This window comes from Amblyomma americanum, chromosome 3, assembly GCF_052857255.1.
Source record: "Amblyomma americanum isolate KBUSLIRL-KWMA chromosome 3, ASM5285725v1, whole genome shotgun sequence".
Classification (NCBI taxonomy): Eukaryota; Metazoa; Arthropoda; class Arachnida; order Ixodida; family Ixodidae; genus Amblyomma; species Amblyomma americanum.
In genome coordinates this window covers 37,910,945-37,934,805 of record NC_135499.1, presented here as the reverse complement: position 1 = coordinate 37,934,805, position 23,861 = coordinate 37,910,945, and the positions used below count along the sequence as shown (strand labels likewise).

General features: G+C 46.5%; 1 protein-coding gene across 7 annotated transcripts in view; it reads right to left on the bottom strand.

The window, feature by feature from the left end:
• The window catches only part of LOC144124525 (tRNA-queuosine alpha-mannosyltransferase), a 94,603-nt gene that overhangs the window by 23,943 nt on the left and 46,799 nt on the right, over window positions 1-23,861 (bottom strand). For 4 of the 7 annotated variants that reach the window (XM_077657257.1, XM_077657259.1, XM_077657263.1 and 1 more), the window contains exon 5: window positions 16,555-16,625. The exons of 1 other annotated variant lie outside the window; for it this stretch is intronic. In XM_077657257.1, coding sequence (XP_077513383.1) covers window positions 16,555-16,625 — 71 coding nt within the window. Of the gene's footprint in view, window positions 1-9,115; window positions 9,222-16,554; window positions 16,626-23,861 lie in introns of all 7 variants that reach the window. 2 more of the 7 variants (XM_077657261.1, XM_077657260.1) reach the window with 1 other exon arrangement.

The window sequence follows — 23,861 nt, the reverse complement described above, 5'->3', positions numbered from 1 at the left end:
CTGCTGCCGCATCTCCGTCTGCGTCTCTGGGCGAAGAGTCCGCTTCTCGGATGGCATATTGTCGCCACCTCGCCCGCGTCAACACCATAGCCACTCAGCAAGACCGCAAACACTGCTATGACCTGCACCACCGTACGGTCTCCTTCCGACCCGGAGATGAGGTCCTCCTCTGGACACCCGTCCGCACGCCTGGACTGTGCGCAAAGTTTCTCCAGCGCTTTATCGGACCTTATCTTGTCGTCCAGCAAACATCTCCGGTCAACTACGCCGTTGTTCCCCCGTCATCGACCGCCGTCGCCGCTCTCAAGAAGTGGTTCATGTATCCCGGATGAAACTCTACACCCGTCGCCCCTCTTCTATTTAATCCGCGGCCAGGATGGCCACTTTCCTGCCGGGGAACTATTTGTGTGAGCGCTTTGCGCGAACTTTCACTTCTTTCATCTGTATATCCCCATCATCATCGTCGTCGCTTGCCTGGGCTCCGGGGAGAGCGCACTGAGTGCCCGGCTGTTCCCGAATAGACGCCTGTGCAAGCGGTGGCTCACAGTATATTTTCTAGTAATTTTGATTTCAGTGCTGGTCATTGTTAACCGATGTATTCATATGCATTTCGGCAAACTTTTTACCACTGTGTGACCCCCATGTACTTAGCCACCCTACAATAATGCCTTCTGACAATGTAGGTATGTATTGTGCACAAATAAATAAATAAATGAAACCATGAAAAGTGGAGCAGTATGAGAAAAACAACAGGAAAGCAAGAAAAAAACTTTTCGCTTTTGAAAATCCATGAAGTTCCATTTATATCCTTCTTTCCAGAATTTTTCAAATGTTTCCAATATTTCTGGAAAAATACCTGTTTCTTTCCTTGCTTTTTCCCAGCAATCAAAATTCCTGAAACTTTACGTCTATAGTTGAGGCCACCATTCTGCAGAAAATCCTGTGGCGTCAGTGTCACCATTGGTGTTGAGAGCGCAAAAGCGGGTGGCCCACATGCCAGCTAGGTCACGTGACGTTACCACACTTGCCCATCGGATAGTGAGCAAGTAGCAGCAGGTAGCAGCTAATGACTAGTCGCGAGAGGTTGCTCGTGAAGAGCAACATGGGTCTCACAAACCCCACCATTGGCTGTGTTTCAAACAGCCACCTGCCAGAGCTGTGGTGCATCGCTTCAAGTACCGCTGCACAACTGCGCCAGGAGTGGTGTCAGGACTACCACTGATCTTTGCATGCAAAGCAGAGAATGACCAATTCCACATATATGGGCATGTAGGAAGAGCCTAGGCGACAGAGAAGGAGTACTTGCATGGGAGGGATGAAAGAAAGAGCAGTATCCAAGTCTGCAAAGTGATATGCAAAGAAGACGCCAGACCGTTTAGAGGGACACTGAGGAGAACCCTATCAAAATTTTTTTGTTAGCAATATCTGATAGTTCGGCATTTCATGGCTTTGTTCACGCTTGTCCGGGAGCGAAAGATGCATTTATTCCAAAGAAATTTGGATTCGAAGTTGAAAAATTTTTTCCCGCCGCTCCGATTCAAACTCGAGAACTCTTATGACGACACGGAGAACTCTTATGACGACACAGAACGGAGTGACGTGAAACGTGACGTAAACAGAGACTCCGTGATTTCTGGCGGCTAGCGGTGCGGTCTAGCAGCTGCCGAAATGAAAGCTACCACCGCCGCACGTTGAAGGCATCTATCGGGGGTCGCCACCGTCGCTTCGTTTACGTTTGCACCGGCGTCTTGCCAGCGTTACCATGGGTCCCATTCCCGAACCCAACGACGTAGTTCTCGCAAAAACTCTGGCCTGCATTTCAGCGACCTCAGCCCCATAGAGCGTGCGATGCTTTTCAGGGAGCACGGTTAGGTTAGGCGCCGGCGGGTGGTTTCCCCCTTCCTCAGAGAGCAGCCGTTGCAAACTAAATATCATAACCCCAGTGCGGGGAGTCGCAAGGGGCCAGGACAAGATCGGCGCTTTGCGCCCATTGGAGGCTGGCCGGGGCTTTGGGGCCAACGGTTTGTGATTCCTTGAACGGCGCGGTTTCACGGCGCAGCAGGCGGCGTCGAGGTCTCCCACGGTTGCAAGGGCCAAGTTATTTATTTTTTGCCACAAAAAACAAATGGGTGCTCGAGGGCGGTCGCATTTAAAGTCGGCGGCTTGAAACCAAAGCCGGCGCACGACGCTTCAACGGCTTCCGCTAGATCCAACGGGTCCACTGGATCTGGCTCTCTCTCCAACTTGCATGTACCTTCAGATATGTACTGTGAATGGATTAAAATAGCCGAGCTCGAAAAGAACAGTTCTGCCCAACTGCCGCAGCTATTGAATATAACGCGCACCTCGCCGCGGAGCCAAATCAGTCTGGCCGGGCCGGCGGCGGCTGGCGCACTTGGAGCGAAATAGATAAAGAGATACATGCTCCAATCACCCCGCCAGTGCGGTCAGAGTGCGCCGAAGCCGCCGAACGCATCGGCGGTCAAGCGCAGTTGGAGTATAGAGGGTCTCGCTTTGACCGACGTGACTTCACCGTGCAGCGCGCGCGCGTGCGCCTCGCCGCAGCATTAACGCACCTTAACAGAGCCCGCGCTTAACCGCTAACCAACGTATTCAGCGGCGGCATCCATGGGAGCCACTGAAACCCCCCGCCCACTCACTGAATAAAAGAAAAGATGTCCGGTGCCGAGGTTCGGAATCGAACCAGGGCCTTTGGCGTTTGAGGCGGAAACGCTACCGCTCCGCCACGACGCTCAAGTTACAGCCGTCAATAAAGGCGCATCTAGTGAATGCACTCTTCTGATGAAGATATCTCCGCACTTTCGCTAGGTATATCCTGGCCTAACAGAGCTAGGCCATTAGCAATTTTTCTGAACTGCCTTGTACCTTGTCTCCCGTCCCTAATAAACGATTTCCGTGAAGTAGTTTGAAGTTGACTGGCACAGCCGGCAATGTTTCGCCGGGCAAGCGTGCGAATACACAAGTGCTGCCTTGTACGATCACCGACCATCGTGCCATCACAGCTTTTCATCAACCGTGGCGATCACCTGACAAGCCTTAACAGGCTCCTTCAAAGGTTAGCACTTGAAGCGGCACTTGGAGTTCCTCTGCTGTTCGGCGCTTGTAAATCAAAGCGCGTCAAAAACAAAACCACGGGGCACGCAATGCTCATAGACGCGAAGCGCCATAACAAATTGAAACTCTCCTGTCCGCCTGTGTCGCCGCCAAGCATCCGTTTTCTTTGCTTTCAACATTCAGGTTGTCTTTTGCCTGCCTTCCTTGTGCGATAAAAGTGCACTATTGGTTTTAAAACAAAACTTACTTCAATATTGATATGCGCAACCTACCTTTGTCAGCCTCAGAGATTCGCGACACCAAGTAGGATGGAAAATTCCTCCAAGGTGGCGTCTCTTGGCCTATGGCGTCACCACGCTTGTACTTGCGAGATTGGCCTGTGGTGGCGATACCTGTATTTTGGTTCTTGCTATTTTCTACGTTACAAGAGCTTTGTTTTCAGTAAGAGCGGCGTTTTTGTGATCAGGAGCTGGTATTCTATCGATACAAGCCAACTTCAATTTCTCCTCAGTGTCCCTTTAAGGGACTGATTAACATCATCATGTCATACCCTTAAGGCGGAGCTTAACTGTCACCTCAAGTTTTTTTAGTGCAAAAGTATTGCTCGTCGCATTAGGAGAAAAGCCGGCGTGCATGTGTCGAAATCCTAGTCGAAAACAAGAGGAAGAAATAGGCTTGGGCAGGGCATGCAATGTGAAGGTAAGATAACCGCTCTTCCTTAAGGCTAACCGAGTGGATTCCAAGAGAAGGCAAGCATAGCAGGGGGCGGCAGGGAGTTAGGTGGGCGGATGAGATTAAGAAGTTTGTGGGCATATAGTGGGCGCAGTTGGCAAAGGACAGGGTTAACTGGACGAATACAGAGGTCTTGTTAGTGTGCATGTGTGTGACGGGGGGGGTCAATGCACAGAGGCACAGTAATGCTTTCTCAATGCCACACATAAGCCGTCTTATATATCTCAGCCAAATTTGTGTCCTGCTTTCTTTCAGGCTGAAGCGCATCACATCATCTCCTCCTGCGACACCTCGTTCTCGTTGTAATTGGCGTGCAGTAGTATTTCCGAAAATGGCTCTTGAACAACGTATTCGAGTTGTCTCTGCGCAAAAAACTTTGCGGTCTTAAAGCGCTTTACCTTTTGTCGGCACCTAATCTTCTGCAAGGTGAGCCAATAAGCAGTTTCCATCATGAGTTCCTTGTACTCCGTCAGTTTGAGGAATGACACCATCGCATGAAAAACTTGTCAGGAAATCACTGAGTGGACACACACAAGAAGTCAATGGCTGGGCTTCTTAAGAGGTACATGGCAATTTGCATACAAATAAAACCTACTTTTCTAGAAAGCAAACGTCACCATCAGCCTAAATATACGCCCACTGCAGGACAAACGTGCCTCCCATTACCCTCCAATTAACCTTGTCCTGTGCCAGGTGCGGCCACATCGCCCCTGCAAACTTCAATATGTCATCCACATACCTGTCTCTATGCCACCCACTGCTAGGCTTGCCTTCTCAGGGATATACTAGGTAACAAAACTGTGGTGACAAATGCCGCTTTGCAAACAGGATTAAAGCAAGAAAAGTTCGTAAGCTATGTGTCAATAAAGCCATGCATGACGAAGGACACCTACCTGTCTGGCTGTCTTAAATACAGGTTCTCTACGTTTTCTGAACCCAAGTTTCCAGCACCTGTGCACACTGCCCAGTCTGTTGGTGACAACGTGCAAAAGTACCATATTGTCACTGCAACTGTCACGCTACTATAAGATGCATGTTTAAAGCACCTCGTTTCCTAGGATTCTGCGAAAAATTTAGGAATTAGGCATTTTTTGTGGAACTGTGTGGTAGCAACCGCTTCCTCTCGTCTTATGCCATTTTTGTTACCGACAACAGTAGGAACAATGGTATAATGAAAAAAATGACAACTTCATGTTATTTGCACAAATATGATGAGAGAAAGAACTTCAAGAATTTTAGAAGAAATATTATTACAATTAATGCAATCCCCAACTGTTCAGGACAACCATAGCTGAGAGCCCCACCTCCTCAAAAAATGCAGTTGGCTTGCTTAAATATGGAAGCAGCGGTTACAATATTATTTATGTGGCAACACTTCAGATGAGCACCAAACTATGTAGCAAGGCAGCATCTAATTGCAGCACAAATAATTTTTAAAATTTCTCATTTTGTGGGTTCAATAGAGGCAATTTCTATGGGCAACCTTGCGTGTATGACGTCACAGTTTGCATGCCCGTCGATATTCGCTCTACCCCTAAGTTTGCTGAAAGACTAAACTTCGAGCTTCTCATTGGTCATTTCCGACGAATAGTGACCCACGCTGTCACTTACAGGCAGCACTTTAGCCGCCCAAGATAGGTTTTGTGACAGTATCCGTGTGGTGATAGGCTGGTCTGTCGGTAATGTCACAGTTCGGTCGAAATTCAGTTTCGGTTTCAGTTTCCTGGCTTTGTTGTCCTGGTATGTGTCCTGGTATGTTGAAAAAAAAAAAAACTTTTTTTTTTGCTCAGGAGAGAAGGTGCTTATGAACTCAATGTGATTATGAACTCGTTATGTTCAAAAAACCTCCGGAGCTGCCTTTTAAAGGACTATAGGCACCAAACTTTATTTCGGTGTTTTCTTTCAAATGATACTTTAGACATTATAATACATGGATCGCCGCATGGTAGTCACATACAACCGTATAAATACTAAATAATTGAATTTGTTCCCTACTGCTGTACCATTTTCAGTTTCATCAAGCAAACGAGGTGTATGACCTAGCTATAGTTCACCCCTAGGTCACATGAGGCATTAAAAAACGTGCAGCATAAGCGCTGATATGTAGCTTTCACTTGCTTTAAGAGCTGGAATGCCTTATGCGACCTGAATGTCAACTACACGGCACAGCCATTTTGTAATTGATGAAACCGAAACAGCGTAAAGAAGAATTAAATTATCAATTATTTAGCAGTCGGTGCGTATCACGCAATGGTCCATGTATATTAATGTCTAACGCATCATGAGAAAGATGAAAACACGCAAGCAAAAGTTTGGTTCCATAGTCCTACGATGCATGCAGCCAGGCTCCCATGCAGTAGCAGCTGCTGTCACCGTCATGCCGCCGCTTTAGGGCTGCCCAGTGCTGTGCCCATTTGTCCTTCTTCCCTCCAAATACTATTCAATTTTTTCAGTGCCTTCTCTTTCTGAACGACCTGTAAAGTCTTCTTTTCAAGTCCGAAGCCACCTTCTCCTTTGCACTTGCTGGCTGTGCACTTTGCCCCAAGGTTACTTAGAAGCTGGCTTCTCCTAGCGGCTCATCAGCTCAGTGGTGAAGGTCACTTTAGCTACCTTAAAGAGCTTGGGGGAAAGAAAAACAATCCCCACTATATTAAATCTTGATTACGAATATAACGCGAGGCACATTCTGAAGCATTACTTTGTGTCTCTCGCAGAATGCGGATTCTTTGCTCTCTGTTCACAGAATTCAAAATTTTCTGCAAGAGAAACTTAATAGCTTTGTGCACATTTCAGTTGTCCATTTCTTTATTATTTTACATGCCTATTTCTTCAATTATTCTCAGTAGGTTTTTACTAGTTAGGTCTTTTACTATGCAAGCCTTCTTTGCACTTGTATTCACAAAAAGTGTTTTGTACATGTTTATTTTTTTGTGCACTGCATGCACTCCTTACTGTTCCTGAAATATGTGATGCCTTTCTATAATAGTTGTCTTTATTTCCATGCTTCCTGAGCTGGATGGAAAAGGTGCTGCTGCAAATCGGGTGCCTGGGCCTTGCCAAGCTGGAGTTACACAACTTTCTTCCAATTTAACTATTCCAGAATTACGCATGTATACGTCTGGTAAAGTAAAGTGAATTGAACTTTAACCATTTGTCCTGCTACGTACACAGTTCTGTACAAAGCGAGCTCACACCTTTTTCTGAGAGTGGGCTGCACCAAGGAGTAATATCTTTGTTTCAGGTGAATTTCGCACCCTTCATATCGCAAATAAGCTGGTTTTTTATACCATACAGCAGCGAACACAGTAAATATTAATTCATACAAGTGTGCAGGGTAGTACGCCGTATGTCATTATTCTGCAGACATATTTTGCCACCAGTACTAACATGATTATTTTTTGCAATTTCAGGTGTATGTGCACCTTCAAATAGAATTTATTTCCGCAATCCTTCGGGTGTTCACTTAGTCACAGCATTTCGATGTTGCTATTTTCATCAATTAGGATACTTTGCTCGAAATTTTGCACATCCCTGCAAAAAATCAACTGCTAGTATTTTGCGCTGGAAAACAAAAAGTCATTTCTAATGCCTGCATATATTATTTAGACAGAAAAATATTTCCTTTCCACAAAAAAAAAAAGGAAGGTCAAAAGGTTAACCATGGCTGCACACTAGAATTTTAGGACGCTCAAGGGTAACAGCTTCTGGAGGCTGATCCATAGCATAAAGTCAGACAACTTCAGTCACCTGCCTCCACCAGGCTCATCTTGAAGCAGAAGCGATGACACCAAGCACAAACTGCAAGTGCCACCAAATACAGAAGTGGCAAACAGCGCCGACTGCTAATAGTGACCGTGGTCTAGCCAACCATACAGACATGTTAAAAAAAAACTCTCAGGCACAGTGTACTCTCTCTGATTAACAGTGGTCAGGCCATGCCAGTGAAACAGTCATCAACATCATCGCCAGCCTGACTGCGCCCACTGCACGGCAAAGGCCTCTCCCAAGTCTCTCCATTAACCTTGTCCTTTTCCAACTGCGCCCACCATATGCCCGCAAACTTCTTAATCTCATCCACCCACCTAACCTTCTGCCGCCCCTGCTATACTTGCCTTCTCTTGGAATCCACTCTGTTACTCTTAAGGACCATAGGTTATCTCGCCTTCGCATTACATGCCTTCCCCAAGCCCATTCCTTCTTCTTTATTTCGACTATGATGTCATTAACCCGCGTTTGTTCCCTCACTCACTCTGCCCGCTTCCAGTCTCTTAACATTACACCTATCATTCTTCCTTCCATAGCTCACTGCAGTGTCCTGAATGGAAGTTGAACCCTTTTCAGTTCACTGGGAACCACGGGTTAATTGGCAAACCAAAAGAGAAATAATGCTTGGAAACACGCTCATGAGGGGGTTAGAGTAGAGTGAAACTGAGATGCGACTAGGCATGCTACAGGTCACTGGGAACCCATGAGCAGTGCTCAGCAATTCGCATTTTGCATGCAAGTGTAGCAAGGAAAACTGGAATTTATAAAGCAGTAGAGACACCAAATTTTCCACTGGTTTTGTTAGAGAACATTGCTCAAGATGTTAGTAAACATGGTTTGGTTTATGGTTCATGGGAATTTAACGTCCCAAAGCAACTCTGGCTATGAAGGACGCCATAGTGAAGAGCTCCAAAAATTTCAACCACCTGGGGTTCTTTAACGTGCACTGACATCGCACAGTACATGGGCCTCTAGAAATTCGCCTCCATCGGAATTCGATCACCGCGGCCGGGATCGAACCAGTGCCTTTTGGGTCAGCAGCCCGAGTGCCATAACCACTAAGCCACCGCGGCTGGCAGTAAACGTGGATCACCACAAAGTCCTTCCCTCCACTCGGTAAATAATTTATTATTGACTTTCTTCTGCTATGTAATTTCAGTTTCACCAGCCAAACAGCTGTAGTGATGTCACAAGTAAGAATGAGAAGATGCAAGGCATACAAAAGCTGCAATACATTTACAGTCATTTTCGCTTCTTCAGCAGACTAACGCAAGAGTTCGAGCAAATTAAAACGAGCAAGGACTGTTTATACTATAATTTTTGCACATTGCATATGATGTCATACCTACTTATGATGTTATAACCCTGCTCGGCTCCTAAAACCAATACTTAAACTACACGAGAGAAGAAATTAAATTACAAATTAAAGTTGAACCTCGTTAAAGCAATGTCAGAGGAGCCCCATGATCCATTTGTTATAACTGCTGCTTCGTTACAGTCGTAGGAAACCTTGGCCACAACTTTCGAATGCGGAAAGGCTTACATGCCACCGCATCAATCGAAGACGGCCTAGCTAGCATTCAGTCTGCCACAGATGTGTGCCGAGAGAACCTTTCAGCACATTGTAGCGCAGCAGTGCCACCTGCACCCTGGAAGAAGAAATAAAGTGAACACAGCCTGCGATGAGGTCCGACAGGGGGAGCAACGGTCACAAACTCAAACCTGGAAACAATTAACGGCTTCCGCGGCTTCTTTCACTCCCATGGTGCAATCCGTAGGGTATAAAAAAATGGAAGTCGGGAGCAACGGGAGGCAGTAGTCCCTGGGCTGCACGGAAAAGTTGGTCTTACCCCTCTCTTCTCGAGCTTGCCACGGACCGTCGGAGTCAGCGTTGCGGTACTGGTGCCCACCAGAAACCCTCACTGATACGATGATTCCCAGTCGAGGCAGTGTAGATATCCCTTACTCGGACCCGCTGACTTAGTGTTGTGGCACTGGTTGCACACCAAAAGCCCTCGTTACTTCCATTCCACGGCCCCCGATCAGCTCCCCTAATCGTTCACGGCAGCGTCCCGCTGCGTTAGTATTTTATACCCCTGCTGTCGCACCCTCAAGCAAGGTGTTGGAATTAATCACCAAACCCCCCGGTTCAGTTCTCGGAAATTCTACGACTCCCCGTCGCAACTAAGGGCGTTCCCTTCCTACTCGCGACAGCATGCACGAATTGCCCCCGACGTGGGCGAATATAGGTATGAATATGTCACTCCTGCCAACGCGTGCTCATATTTCTGCACCCTACACTGACTACAGCTCCTAGAAAATGCGTCTTGGAAGAGTAATGTTGTAACTGACAGGGAAAGCGTTATTAAATCAAAAGCTTTACTACGCTATGTTGACAAGGTCGTGTCCCTAAAAACGTGTCTGCAGCAGTCGTGGCAAACTCAGAAGAAGTAGTGTCAAACGAGTGGTTGTAATCGAAAGAGGATGATGTGAGAATTTTGCGCAAACAAAAATTTTCAAAATCAGATGAATAGTTAATTAGAGCCAAGAATGTCCAAAAAGTGGGCGGGGCCAGAGCAAAAGTGGTGCCAAATTTGAAAACGCCAGAAGTGTGGGACCCTGTGCCCGGAGGGAAGGGCGGAGCCAACGCATGGCGCCAAATTTGAACACCCGAAATGGATACTAAGATGAAACTAGAGAAAATGCGCAGTTAATCGAAATCCAATCAACTAATTAAGGATTAATGAAAACTTTTAAGCATGAATTAAACTGAATTAAGGGTGAATTAATGGTGTAATGGTGTGACGCGGAGCGATGCCACGCCTAACGTGAAATGAATACACAGCCCCATACAGTGACGTCACCATCACATGAGACAGAAGGAGTGATGGCGCACCAAAAAAAACAACTTGAAATGAGTATACGGCCCCTTCCACTTCGGCGCGCCGCTTGTACGCCAGTCGCTCCCGCCGTTGCCACGTGCATATGCTGTGTTGGCGCGCTGATGTTGCGGTGTTTAATTGCGCATTTTGTGGGCATGTGGCATCATGTTTAAGCTGTCTGTGCCATCGCATAGCGCAGCTTCAACGTCCATACCACATGTGAAGCGACAGCATGTGAAGGAGCGTCAGAAATGAAATACTGAAGCGAAGCGTTTGAAACATGGTGTGGAAGGTGAATACAACCGACAACAATGGAAGAGAAGCAAAGAGAGGCTACGAGTGCTGAGGACGCGTCAATGCATTCGCATTACAATACGGGTAACCGCAGTGATCTCGAATTTTTTTCACAATATTTGGCCCCATTGTTTAGACGATGAAGAGCCAATATGGGCTGCTGTGAGGGAGCACACATGCTGGCACAAGCATTAGTTTCTGTTGGCTTCTCCGTGAAGAGCATGAGAACACCAGCAGTAATGTATCGCTGCATGACAGCACTGTCTTGTGAAGAAGCCACACATCAGATCCAAGGACCCAAATGCTCCAAAGACGAGGAATATCAGCTTCCTCCGAGTTCCTTTCACACAGCAGGCAATGACGCCAATGACTGCTTCTTTCTTGACCAGGATTGTAGACAATGACTTAGAGTGATGTCAAAGTACTTCCCTACCTGACATTTCTTCACGCCTGATGCAACTTCTTTTATAACCGTCACCTTGTGGCCACTGGAAATTGCTTTGCACTTATGTTTTCAATTGCTGTCACTAGCCTTGGCCTTGCGAACCTACCAGTAAATACCGTCAAGCACACCAAACGCCCTGCCAAATGGTTTTAACCATGAGATCATGCCACAGAAAGGGTACTACACTGTGCACAGTTACCGAGAAGCACAACGTGCTCACAGTGGGTCGTGTGCCGTGAGGAGGTTGGAGAATGGGGGAAATCCAATGACCCTGGCAACCACATCTCGACACCGCGAAAGATGGCTCAATCACACTCACACTCACTCCCACTCATGTCCACTCACATTCACGTTCACTCACTGTTTGCTAGTTTGCTGACAACAGAGGGGATGAGAAAGTTACGGCCGTGGCTGACGACGTTCGTGGCTCCACTAGCATAGCCTGGATGGCACAGATATGCTGGTGAGTCTGCCGGGACTTCGTCAGGCTCTGTGGTCAATTTTCAGTTTCGATGCTCAAAAGAAGTGGTCACTTATAAAGCATCTTCCATGGCACGAACCAATATTACGCACATGTGCTCCTGCGCTTGCTGCAGAGACGATGAGTGCCTGTTTAGTGTCACCCAAGATGCTTAGACACGTTTTTGAATGGTGTCTAAGTAACAATAATGAGTTTGCCTTTACAATGGTTTTGGACAGCAACTGAGTAGCAATAATGAGTTTGCCTTGACACTGATGTGACCGTGAATGTGCATGAACACATTGGACACATGTGGTGACTAAGAATACCTTTTGCAGCGTGGAATATCAAGTGATTTTGAAAAGATCAAGCGAGTTCCTCACGTAACTGGAAATGGCTGGAATTGGTCGCAAGTACAGATTTTCCCTGCAGAAAAAGGATACAAAGTGGAGTGGCAATTATCAATCCCTTTACAACAGCACCTTGGTAGGGCTGGCTTCATCTATCCACAGCAGGTATGCGTGACTAATTTCTGGACATGCCTGCTGTGAGCTACACATAATCCTTCTCTGAAGGAGGCTTGAGAAAGCAGCGCAGTGTTCTCGCTTCATGCTGGTGGGAGCAGAAACCATGAGTGCATTTGCGCCGCACAGGAGGCGCTGACACTGCAGCTAATTATTCTCCCGTTGTCTGCTACGTCGTTGGTTGAGGAAACGTTCATGAAGGACGCGTATGCAGCTAACTTGACAGCCATTTTGCAGGGCATGCCCTTCTGAAAAGGTAAGACGTTGCTAGAAAAAAGCCCTATCTAGAAGCTCTCAAAGGAAATTGCAATATCCAGTTCAAAGGATTCCTCAAGCTATCTAGATATCAGCATGGATAGAACTGCTGCAATTGGTACATGCAAACAGAAGCGTCGAAACAGAAATGCACAGTGCCAAAAGTACAAAGATAAAACGAAACCGCATTTCCCACATCTATTTACTCTCCAAGTGCCGAAGATTAGGCAACACAAATCAGAACAGTACCTTGCATACATGCTGCAGAAGCTTGTATGCAGTTGTTTACTTGACAGGAGCCCAAATTGCCGGCGTCATCGTTCTGTGCAAGTGTTACAGATGGAAGCCTTTTCATGACCCTCAGAAAACCTTTTTTTTTTTTTTACTGTGCAGAGCACATGGGAGAGCTTAATCGCCAACTCTTACCTGTTCTACGAGCACAGTCCAGTGCCCAACATGCCAACACCCTTCGACCTGTTTATGAAATGTTCTCAAGAGAGCTCCCCTATGTACCCCTCCTGCCTCCCGTCCCACCCTCAGTCTCCTGTTCTCTTTTAGTCACATTTTTGGCTGCAGTGTCCATCAGAATGTTTTTTTCTTCGCTGCGTTCTCAGTATCAGCAGTTTGCATAGCACCACTCATTTCCAGGGTACTTTTCTAAGCGAAATAAATGCTGTCGTCCTAGCTTGATTCTTATTTGCTTTCATTTCGCTTGTAGTGCTCTTATTTTGTCTTTTTTTTTTCCCAAGGGAAAAGCTGACAACACTCCCGAGACATTATATTTTGGATCCCTCTCCCGAGTATAAAAGAATCTGTTCATACTGCATGCCCAACCAGTCAAAAAGGTAGCGGCCAATTTGGTTGCCACCTCATAGTATCCACTGCCAAAAATCGCCGCAACAATTCGCCACCATCAGCACGAAACAAGCATTTCTTCAGTACATTAAAACATCAAGTATTACCTTTTTGGCTATCTTCTTGGGTGCTAAGGTGTCACAATGTCTCATGCTATGCATGCAAAAAATAAAAGCCGCACGCTTGATTTGCGTTGCAGGGCTCCTTAAAGTATTTGACAGAAACAAGAACCTCTGACGTTGCCGCAAAGCACACCTGCGTTTCGCTTTGTTTCCAGGCTTGAGCCAAGCTTGTGCAGTTTGAGAGGCAAGTCAAGTAGGTGAGGTTCCTCATGTGGGCAATGAAAAGCCCTGCCGGCTCCGGGTCCTGTCCAGTCAAGTAAATATGGCCAGTGCAGAGCTCTACAATGCACACAGCCGGGCGAAGAAAAACCTAAGTGTCGCATCCACTGCAGTACTCGAGATCCCACCTTACGCTAATTATTGCCGATAATGGGAGAGTCGTGGTTTAAGCAGCAAGCATTGAAACTCTGCGCATCTCATCTAGCATTCATGACTGGAATCGCCTGCCCCATGAAATTGTTGAGTGCCGTTCCGAGTCTATGTTCCGCGCGTTACTGTCGGATGTATGAGTGCGCAGTTGGCTTTCTTTTGGCTTTTTTAATCACGCGGTCTTCGTTCTTGTTGGTCCAGCATCATTTGGTCAGTTGGCTTTTTTCTCGTCACGTCTTTTTGTTGTTTCATATTTCATTCATTTTGTACTTGCTGTGTCATGCCTTGTTGTATTGCTTTTTTTTTTCTTCCTCTTTTTTTTTCTGGCCTATTCTTCTGTTATGTATCCTCATCCCCCCTGCAATAATGCCTTCGGGCGCTGCAGGTATTTCCAATAAATAAATATGAGCTTGGGCAGTGTAGGAGGCCTGACAAGAGATCAAAGTATCGAACACAGCCCGTAGCGGCTCATTGCACCCGCGAAGGGCCTGTGTCCATGCTAACGGTGAACTAGTAAGGTGAACAGGAATAAAAGATTGCCATTCCCGCGCCAGAGGGCTTCAGCTGTCCCAACATGCTCCCTTATACTGCTTCCCCTCAAGTGACCTTGGCAGCGAATATCTGCACCCACCAGCTGTCAAAAACATGAAAATAGCTAAGCGGATACCGTTGTCACGAAACACACACGGCAAACTTTGCTGTCGAGTCCGACCGCCACTCACACCCACTCGCCACTCAGGTCGACTCACAACCACTCACTCACTCTCATGACCACCCACACTCACATCCACTCGCACTCATGAGTGAGTGTTCCAGCAACCCTCCAGGCTCATCATAGTGCAGTAGGCCACGTGTACCACTTTGCGCGATAGCATTCACCGGGGCCGCATACCCGAGTTTCGGTGAAGATGGCTGCGGCAACGTCAAAATTTTGTAAAAAAAAAAGAGAGAGAGAGAGAGAGAGTGCTAGAAGGGAGCGCGCTAGAAGACAGCTTATTCCCTTTTAACTCCTTTCTGTTTAGGCAAGTCAAATAGCCGCATGCAACATTTCGAATGCGAAGCAAGCTCCCGTTCATTTTCTACAGCACTCCAATGCTGCTCTGTCAACCCCAATATGCTGTTCTACATAGCCAGCGTGCAACACTCACCACTCCAGATTGCAGTGCGAGCACGAGTACAACAGTGACTGGAGGCAGCAGAGATGGGAAGGTTGTCAGGGGTAAAATATTTAGCGTTTGCCATTCGCACCGACGACAATGCCAGAGGTTAAATATTTTACCTCTCATTTCCGCAGTTTTATCACGCATTTAAAAGAATTCTTTCGGGGTGACGTCTCCCTCAATGTATCGTACATATTTTAACGTGTTCCCTGTGACCCTTGCGAACATTTTCAAGACTGACCCAAAAGTCAGTTTTGCAAGCGCTTTGATAGCAGAGTGCGCCCCACGCTCTGCCCCACTGGTGGATGTGCCTCCGCCTGAGCCTCTTATTTTGCTGCAGCGTTATCTGATCATCCACATGCACTCACTCTAGCTGGGCTTTTCCCTCTCCTTCTTTCGGTCCTCCTTTTTCCCCCCTTTTTCGCATAGGTCACACCATACACTACCGTCACTGCCTACTTTTCTTCCCAACCACCACAGACTGGAATGACCTGCCCCACAGCCTCACTGCTACCACTTGCCCATCTTCCTTATTGATGCGAAAGCATTAGCTGGCTCATTGACACAAAAACCCGGCATCACCCAAAAAGTAGGGGCGTTGCAAATCTCGCGACTGGTCGAAATGGTGCAACGTCATCAAAGGCGGGAAGATATACGAAATGTTAACCAGTAATAGTCAATAGTAGTACTTACAAATGCACTAACTACAAAGGAATAGAACAGAATTGGAATAAAATTTCAATAGAACTGCACTTTCGCATTACTCGCATATAAATTCTATAAGTACCCCCAGTACTTTTTGCAACTTTAAACTGACCATTTTGTTCAACGATTACTTGTGACAGTTTTTTCCTCCAAGTAGAAAAGCCCACCACTTAAGCAATTCCCCTTAAAAGTACACTACATTCACGACACACATACACAGAAAAAATACATGACAATGTGGCTGCTTTTGATTAAAAGAATGGAATACAGGTGTTACAACTACCAGCCAAATTTGCAAGCAAACTGCAGTGACCACAAGACAGTTTTTTGCATGACGATCCCTGAATGAGGCTCAGCTAGACTGTCAGACGCTTACAGTCAGCTATCCACGAGTTCCTTTTGGTCCTTGTCACAAGTCAGCCGAGTGACGGGAAAAACAAATGCTCCGTTTTGAAGACCAATATTCTCGGGAATGAATAAGTCTTTAGCCAGAAAAGAGCCATAGGACCAATTTTTACTAAGAAAAATAACTGAATGGAGCTGTCCAGAGTGTCCCCTTCAATTCCCAAACCAATTCCCCAAAAAAGTGTGCAAAAAACACCAAACTTGTTGGAAATTTTTGGTGAAAATGACCATTGCCAGGCTTAAAAGTCACATTAAAGGTGCGAAACACGTTGTTCATGTACAGCTACCACCGTCTAGTGTTTGAAATTTCTATCCAAAGCAATTACCAACTGTAACTCGTCTTTGGCGATGGGAGCAGCGGAATAGTGGGTTGGACGAGTGTGACTTGTCAACTTGCACTGGCGATACTGGCACAATGTCCCATGACGAGTACCGCTCAGGGTTGGTGGCTAAATGGTAAGGGGATCTTTTGGGCTGATAACCCAGCAAGGAGCCCAACAACTCACAGGGGAAGATCTCCGGGTAGACAAGCCGGTTGGGGCAGAGTGGATAGCAGCCAAGTAGGCTGGCCTCCAGCCTGCACACACAAATACACAACTAGCATTAAAGCCTGCACAACCTGCACTGACTAAGTAGACACTGTCAGCACAGAAGCTCACCCTCACGTAGGCTGGTGCGCAAGTCCCTCACAGAACAGGAGATTTAGCAGAGAAGATGCAAAAATTGGGAGCGCAAACAAGAAGCAAGGACAAATTGGGGACAGGGGCATATGCTGAACAGGCACAGTGCATGTGGACAGATGCTACAAGCATGCAGCAAGGACAGCAGTGACAAGAAGGTGCACAACACACGTCCTTTTAATGCAATAGCATTTAGAATGTCGTCTCCAGCTTTTTTGTCACTCAATTTCCTGATTGGCCAAAAGCGTCATGACGTCATCAGCACCGCCAAATATGAAAATCTGAGGGCCTCCCCCCCCCCCCCATGAATTTGGTAGTTAGCCCACCCCATAGACTCCAAAGGACCCCCAAAATTCTGGAAGTAGGCCCACCCCAGAAAAGTGGATTAAGATGGATTAGTAGATTGGATTAGTATAGCCAAATATGATAATAAGATGGTAGCTGGTGGAACATTCCAGAAGGTGACGACTCATGCACACCATATATGGGCAATGGAACCAGTTCCAACCAAACTTTTGGCAGGTATATCGCAAGAACACAAAAGAGAGAGAGAGAGAAAGGAATTTTAATGAGAGGAAAGGAGGAGAGGTCGGCCAGTGGTAGCATGACCCTGGCCTGCTACTCCACACTGGGGAAAGGGGAGGAAAGGGAAAGAGCGAATGAAGGTTGATGATGGCATAATACAACGAGTTTCATGGGTGATGTAAACACACACACACACCCCGGCTGGCACTCACATCGTAGTGAGTAGATGCACGTGAAATTCACGTCTTGAACACACACGTGTCAACACATATTGGAGTGCACTCTCACGCATGTTAGACCGTAAACCGTGTAAACTGTGAAAACCGTGTAGGCAATGCGCAGGTGGTCACAGACGGGTACCAAGGCCTGTTTCACATAAAAGCTTGAGCACGGCCTTCGTCACACACCACCAATCAGCACGTTCCACCCTGGCACCCAAAAGAGTTTCTTCAGAGAGAGGGAGAGAGTCCAGTTGTCTCACGGTCGCTTCCAGTGTTGTCCTCTCATCAGTGTAGTTCGGGCACTACAAGAAGGTGTCCAATAGTTTCCAGACTGTGGCACTGTACGTAATTTCAGTTAGTTTCTGTTCCGATCTTGTGAAGGTAGTGTTTGGTGCAGGCAACGCCAAGCCGTAACCGGCAGAATAATGTCCCTTGACGTCGCATTACCCTAAATGGCAGATGAAATCGTGAACTGGCGTCAAGCTTAGAGATGCTGTCCTCTTGATGGCTCGAATTACTCCAGTGCAACTGCATTGCGGCTTGCATTAAATGCGCCAGCAAGGCTCCAATGTCAGATCTGGAAAAGGCTATTTCAATGAAAGCCCCATCAGCATGAACTAGCTGAGCCTCGGCATCAGCACGCTCATTTCCCACAATGCCGCAATGGCTCGATATCCACTGAAGCTTTATGACAGGGCCGCAGTGAAAAGCCTCAGCTAATCAAAGCACAATCTGTTGATCTAGCTGCTCGCATGTCCTTGGTTTAACGTAAGTTTGTATGGCCTCTAATGCCAATCTCAAGTCACAAAATATAGTCCATTGGTGCGCGGACTGGTGGCCAATATAATGGATGGCCTCTTGTATGGCTGCTAGTTCTGATGGCAAGAACATAAGACAATTGCTGTAAACATCACTGTGGATGACCTAAACGATACTGCATTTTTTTTCTTTAAGGACGTGGTCAAGAAAGAAGGCCCAATTCATTCTTCTGCTTCAGCACAAAGGACAGGGACTCCGGAAAATTTTTTAGTGGGGGGGGGGGCAAGACCAGGAGGTATTTTTCTATTACTTTCTATTTTTATTTTGTTTTGCTGTTCAAGCAATTTATTTATTTATTACTTTATTTCATTATCAACTGTTCCAAAATGTATGCATTTGTATCCCTTTTTGGAAATGGTTCAGAACTTAGTGTTCTGAAACCACACACACACACACACACACACACACACACACACCCACACCATCAACAACAAAATGATTCATCAGCATCAGCAGCAGCGGCAGCTTGACTACACCTAGTGCAGGAACTCGGAAACAGAATGACTAACAACTTGTGATATTATAAGAAAAAACCAACTTGCAGGATGATATTTCCCAAACGAAAACCCATGTTCATGCACTGCATTTGCACTTCCTGTTCTGCCAACAAAAAGGAGTTAGTGCGAGGGGAGATGCACCAGTCGCCGTCCATTGCATTTCTTTCCAAAAAGGAGAGAGGGGGGTGCCACTTAATCTAAAATGAATGACAACAACAAATGCACTCGAATCAGTTCAAAACCGCGCCATTCGTTTCGTTCACTCTGCATATTCACATACAACCAGCGTTTCAGCTCTGAAGAATTCCAGTCTTGAAAGCCTCGCAGACCGCTGCCGCACCGCCAGCCTCTGTTTGCTCCACAAGTTTTTTCATAGCTCTCTAAATCAACCACCCTACATTACTCATCCGAACCGCATATCTCACCGCACTGCCTATCCGTTTCACATTGCCCGTCCTGTGTCCCGTACTGCAACTTTTCAGGCTCATTTTCTCCCTGAGCTGTTGTGGACTGGAATGCCCTTCCCACCAATATCGCTGCCATCACGCACCCGTCTATATTTTCAGATGCTGTAAGCAAATATATTTCAATGCAATGACTTGTACTTGTTGATGAATGAGTTAACCCACCTCTTATGCAATACCCCTGAAGGGGGTCTTTAAGGTGAATAAAGTGAAGTGAAGCGAAATTTGGTTTTTGAAGAAAGAAAGTGGAGCAGTAACTGTCTCACATATCTCGGTGGACACCCGAACCACACCATAAACGAAGGGATAAAGGAAGGAGTGAAAGAAGAAAGGAAGAAAGAGGGGCCGTAGTGGAGGGCTCCGGAATAATTTCGACCACTTGGGGAACTTTGACCTGTACTAACATCGCACAACACACGGGTGCCATTTGCATTTCGCATTTAACGAAACGCGGCCGCTGCGGTCGGTTTCGAACCGAGGTACTCTGTGGGCAAACCGGCATTTCGGGCAGTTTCCACTGGCTTTCAAGACTGCGTTTAAAAAGCAGTTATTGAAAAAATTATGGTGCCTTCCCTCTGCCAGTATGTCTCAACTTGCTTCCAGCAGTCGCACTGCGTTTGCTCCCCTACTCTGAACAATATAGCGAGGAGGGGGAGTGCGAAGTATGAGTCCCTTTCATTTTTTTTATTTATTGTGGATAAGCTAGAGACCACTGTCGGCAAAGGGATGGCACCACTGTACCCTAAACTTAGTGAAAATTTTGAGTTCACTGCAAAACTTTTCTGTGACTGTCGTGACCTTTCGACAACTTCCCTCACAGGCAGATTCAGGGGCACGTCCCCCCTTTCTTTTCAAAAAAGAATCTGAGAATGCTGTCTCCTAAGGAGAACTTTTCGTTGGAAAGCATCTTTGCCAAGAAGCTAACTAAAATAATTTTGCAAGTTGTCCTTATGAAGAAATGAAAGTTAGGATGTTGTGAACTGAGGGAAGCCAGAAGTTAAGTGAAGGAAACAGCGCAAAAGACAGGAACGGGACCCAATTACACAGGACCTGTTTCCTTCACTTAACTTCATGCACCAACTAGACTGCCGAAAAGCCCTATTGCAAGCCAGAAACTTTACACGTTCGAGCAGTGGAGTAAATCTAGAATGCATCTAGCAGGTATGCAATACACACCACACTGCTTACAAAAAGTAAATCTCATCTTCAAGACCCACTCAGTGGGACATCTTAACGAATGAGCTGCCTAGGAAGGGCTGTTAAGAACGGCCAAAATTTGTTGTTCCGCTGTTGTCAAGCCAAATTCCTTGTAACGGCATCTAAACACAGATATGGTGTTCTTCTACCAATCTCTTCCACCAATCATGTTTCGCCCTTTGGCAGCGTCAGCAAAAATGTGCTTCATTCTAATCAACTGCTACATTCAGACTGGCACTTCAATTAGAAGAGGATAAAAACCTAAGCAATTTTAAGACATCAAGCATGCCAGACTTTACAAGCTTAAATGTTCATGAGTTCGAGCCTCTTCGACAGCTTTTAAATGCTTCAAATTTTAGGTCCACTCTCAGCCTTTGTTGCAGTTGCTTTTGTGTACAGCTATAAATTAATAGGCGGTATCAACCTGTTGCACCTCCATCGTGCACAAAGAACCTCTGCTGTTTCATCCATGCTCATGTGACGTTCTCGCCTTTCACCTCCACACAACTGACTCGGCTGCTCAACGTGTGGAAGAGAGGACAGACAAGCTAACACAGTGGCCAACGAGACAAACATACCTGAACAAGGGAAGCTGAAGCTGGCTCGCCACTGGCTGGATAGAAGGCTAAATCTACATCTATTGGGCAGTGGCATCCATTCTGGCGTTTGGTCACAGCTGGGTCAAGGACATTGGCCCCAGTCGTAGAAGCCTACAACACCTTCTGGGCATTCGCCTGCACCTTGTCTACTCATACACCAGCAAGCCACTGATGTTGCGAGACCAGTTTTGATTGATTCATTCTGGTTGCTCGCGACTTGCCTGTGATATCACAAGCATAATGAATTGATTAAAACCTGTCTCAAGACCTCTGCAACCCGTCGCTGTAAACGTGCCTTTACATGCGGGGCAGGTTTGCGGATTTTCTCTCTTTTGACGTTATCAATGACGTGATAAGCTCCATACACTTGCCATCTACCACAATGATGAAGATGGCATCTCCAAGCATGCTCCTCCCTCTCGCTTTCCCACTGGGCGTTCCCCTCCATGCAAGGAAAACGCATTGCCCCCTAGTCCCAACGGGCTGTTTTGTCCAGAAGAGCCATACTTGGACTAGCTGATTTCTCCAGTTCTCCTCCAGGCCTCACTCCCCCTCCACTGCTCCTACCCTTGCCGGAATGAGAAGCCAAGCTCAGTCATGCCTATTTACAGCCTTCCCGCACTTTAGAGTGTGCAAATGGGGCACTGCAGTGCACACTAATGCTACTTACGAGCGCCAAAGGGTCACTGCCGTTCTCATTGTAAATGCACTTTTGCATGCATTCTCACTAAATGAAAGTTAATTTTATTCCACTTCAGTGTTGAAAGGGGTGCCATGCTCTGCTTAGGGGCCAGTGCCCTCATGTCTTCTTTCATGCTAGCTGGATTTGATGAATTCAAAAAGTCGTTATGTGTGTCCCTGGCTGGTTCTCATGCCGATGCCAAGTAGTGACCTATCCTGAGATCAGCAGCCACACTGAGCAGGTGTGGCTGGTCAGATGGGCAAAATATGCGACTGCTGATAGCATGGTTTGACACTCCGTGAGGCGGCATTAATCGTGAGAAGAAAGGCAGTAGGGTAGCTCAAAATCAGTGATTCTGCACATCAGACCGTGCCCCCCGACGTCATGTTGATTTTAGAACAGGGGATGTTCTGCTGATGATGCGGGATGCACAGAATGCAGAGTGGAGCCGATGGTTGTTTTGTACCTTCTCGCCATTGAGTTGGCAGAATGGGTTTTAAGAAGCGTGAAGGCACTAGTCATATCAAGGCATGTACTTCATTGTCCAGATTGTAATAAGTTTTCTAAAAATATTGATTCACTGTAGCCATATTACAATACATTGATATCATCATCGTCATCATCATCAGCCTGACTACGCTCACTGAAGGACAAAGGCCTCTCCCGTATCTCTCCAATTAACCCTGTCCTGTGCCAGCTACGGCCACCCTATTCCCACAATCTTCTTAATCTCGTCCACCCACCTAACTTTCTGCCACATCCTGCTACGCTTCCCTTGTCTTGGAATCCAGTCTGTTACCCTTAAGGCCCATCGGTTATCTTGCCTTCACATTACATGCCCTGCCCAAGCCCATTTCTTTCTTTTGATTTCAACTTTTGATTTTTGTCATTAATCTGTGTTTGATCTCTCACCCACTCTGCCCTCTTCCTGTCTCTTCACGTTACGCCTATCACCCCTTCCATAGCTGGATGCATTGTCCTCAATTTAAGCTGAACCCTTTTCATTAGCCTCCACGTTTCTTCCCAGTACGTGAGTACCGGTAAGGTACAGCTGTTATATACTTTTCTCTTGACGGATATTGGTAAACTGCTATTCATGATTTGAGAGAACCTGCCATATGCGCTCCACCTCATATCAATCTTAAAGGGACACTGAGGAGAAATTGAAGTTGGCTTGTATCGATAGAATACCAGCTCCTGATCACAAAAACGCCACTCTTACTGAAAACAAAGCTCTTGTAAGATAGAAAATAGCAAGCACCAAAATACAGGTATCGCCACCACAGGGCAATCTCGCAAGTACAAGCATGGTGACGTCTTAGGACAAGAGACGCCACGTTGGAGGAATTTTCCTTCCTACATTTTTTCGCGAATCTCTGAGGCTGACAAAGGTAGGTTGCGCATATCAATATTGAAGTAAGTTTTGTTTTAAAACCAATAGTGCACTTTTATCGCACAAGGAAGGCAGGCAAAAGACAACCTGAATGTTGAAAGCAAAGAAAACGGATGCTTGGCGGCGACACAGGCGGACAGGAGAGTTTCAATTTGTTATGGCGCTTCGCGTCTATGAGCTTTGCGTGCCCCGTGGTTTTGTTTTTGACGCGCCTCGATTTACATGCGCTGAACAGCAGAGAAACTCCAAGTGCCACTTCAAGTGCTAGTTAACCTTTGAAGGAGCCTGTTAAGGCTGGTCAGATGATCGCCACAGTCGATGAAAAACTATGATGGCACAATGGTCGGTGATCATACAAGGCAGTTCGCAGTATAAAGAGCACTTGTGTCATCGCACGCTCGCCCAGCGAAACATTCCCGGCTGTGCCAGTCAACTTCAAACTACTTAACGGAAATCATTTATTAGGGATGGAAGACAAGGTACAAGGCAGTTAAAAAAAATTGCTGGTGGCCTAGCTCTGCTAGGCCAGGAATACGTAGGGAAAGTGCGGAGATTTCTGCATCGGAAGAGTGAATTCACTAGATGCGCCTTTATTGATGGCTATATTTTGAGCCGCTGTGGCGGAGTGGTAGCGTCTTCGCCTCATATGCCAAAGGCCCTGGTTCGATTCCGAACCTCGGCACAGGATCTTTTTTTTTTTATTCAGTGAGTGGGAGGGGGGTTTCAGTGGCTCCCA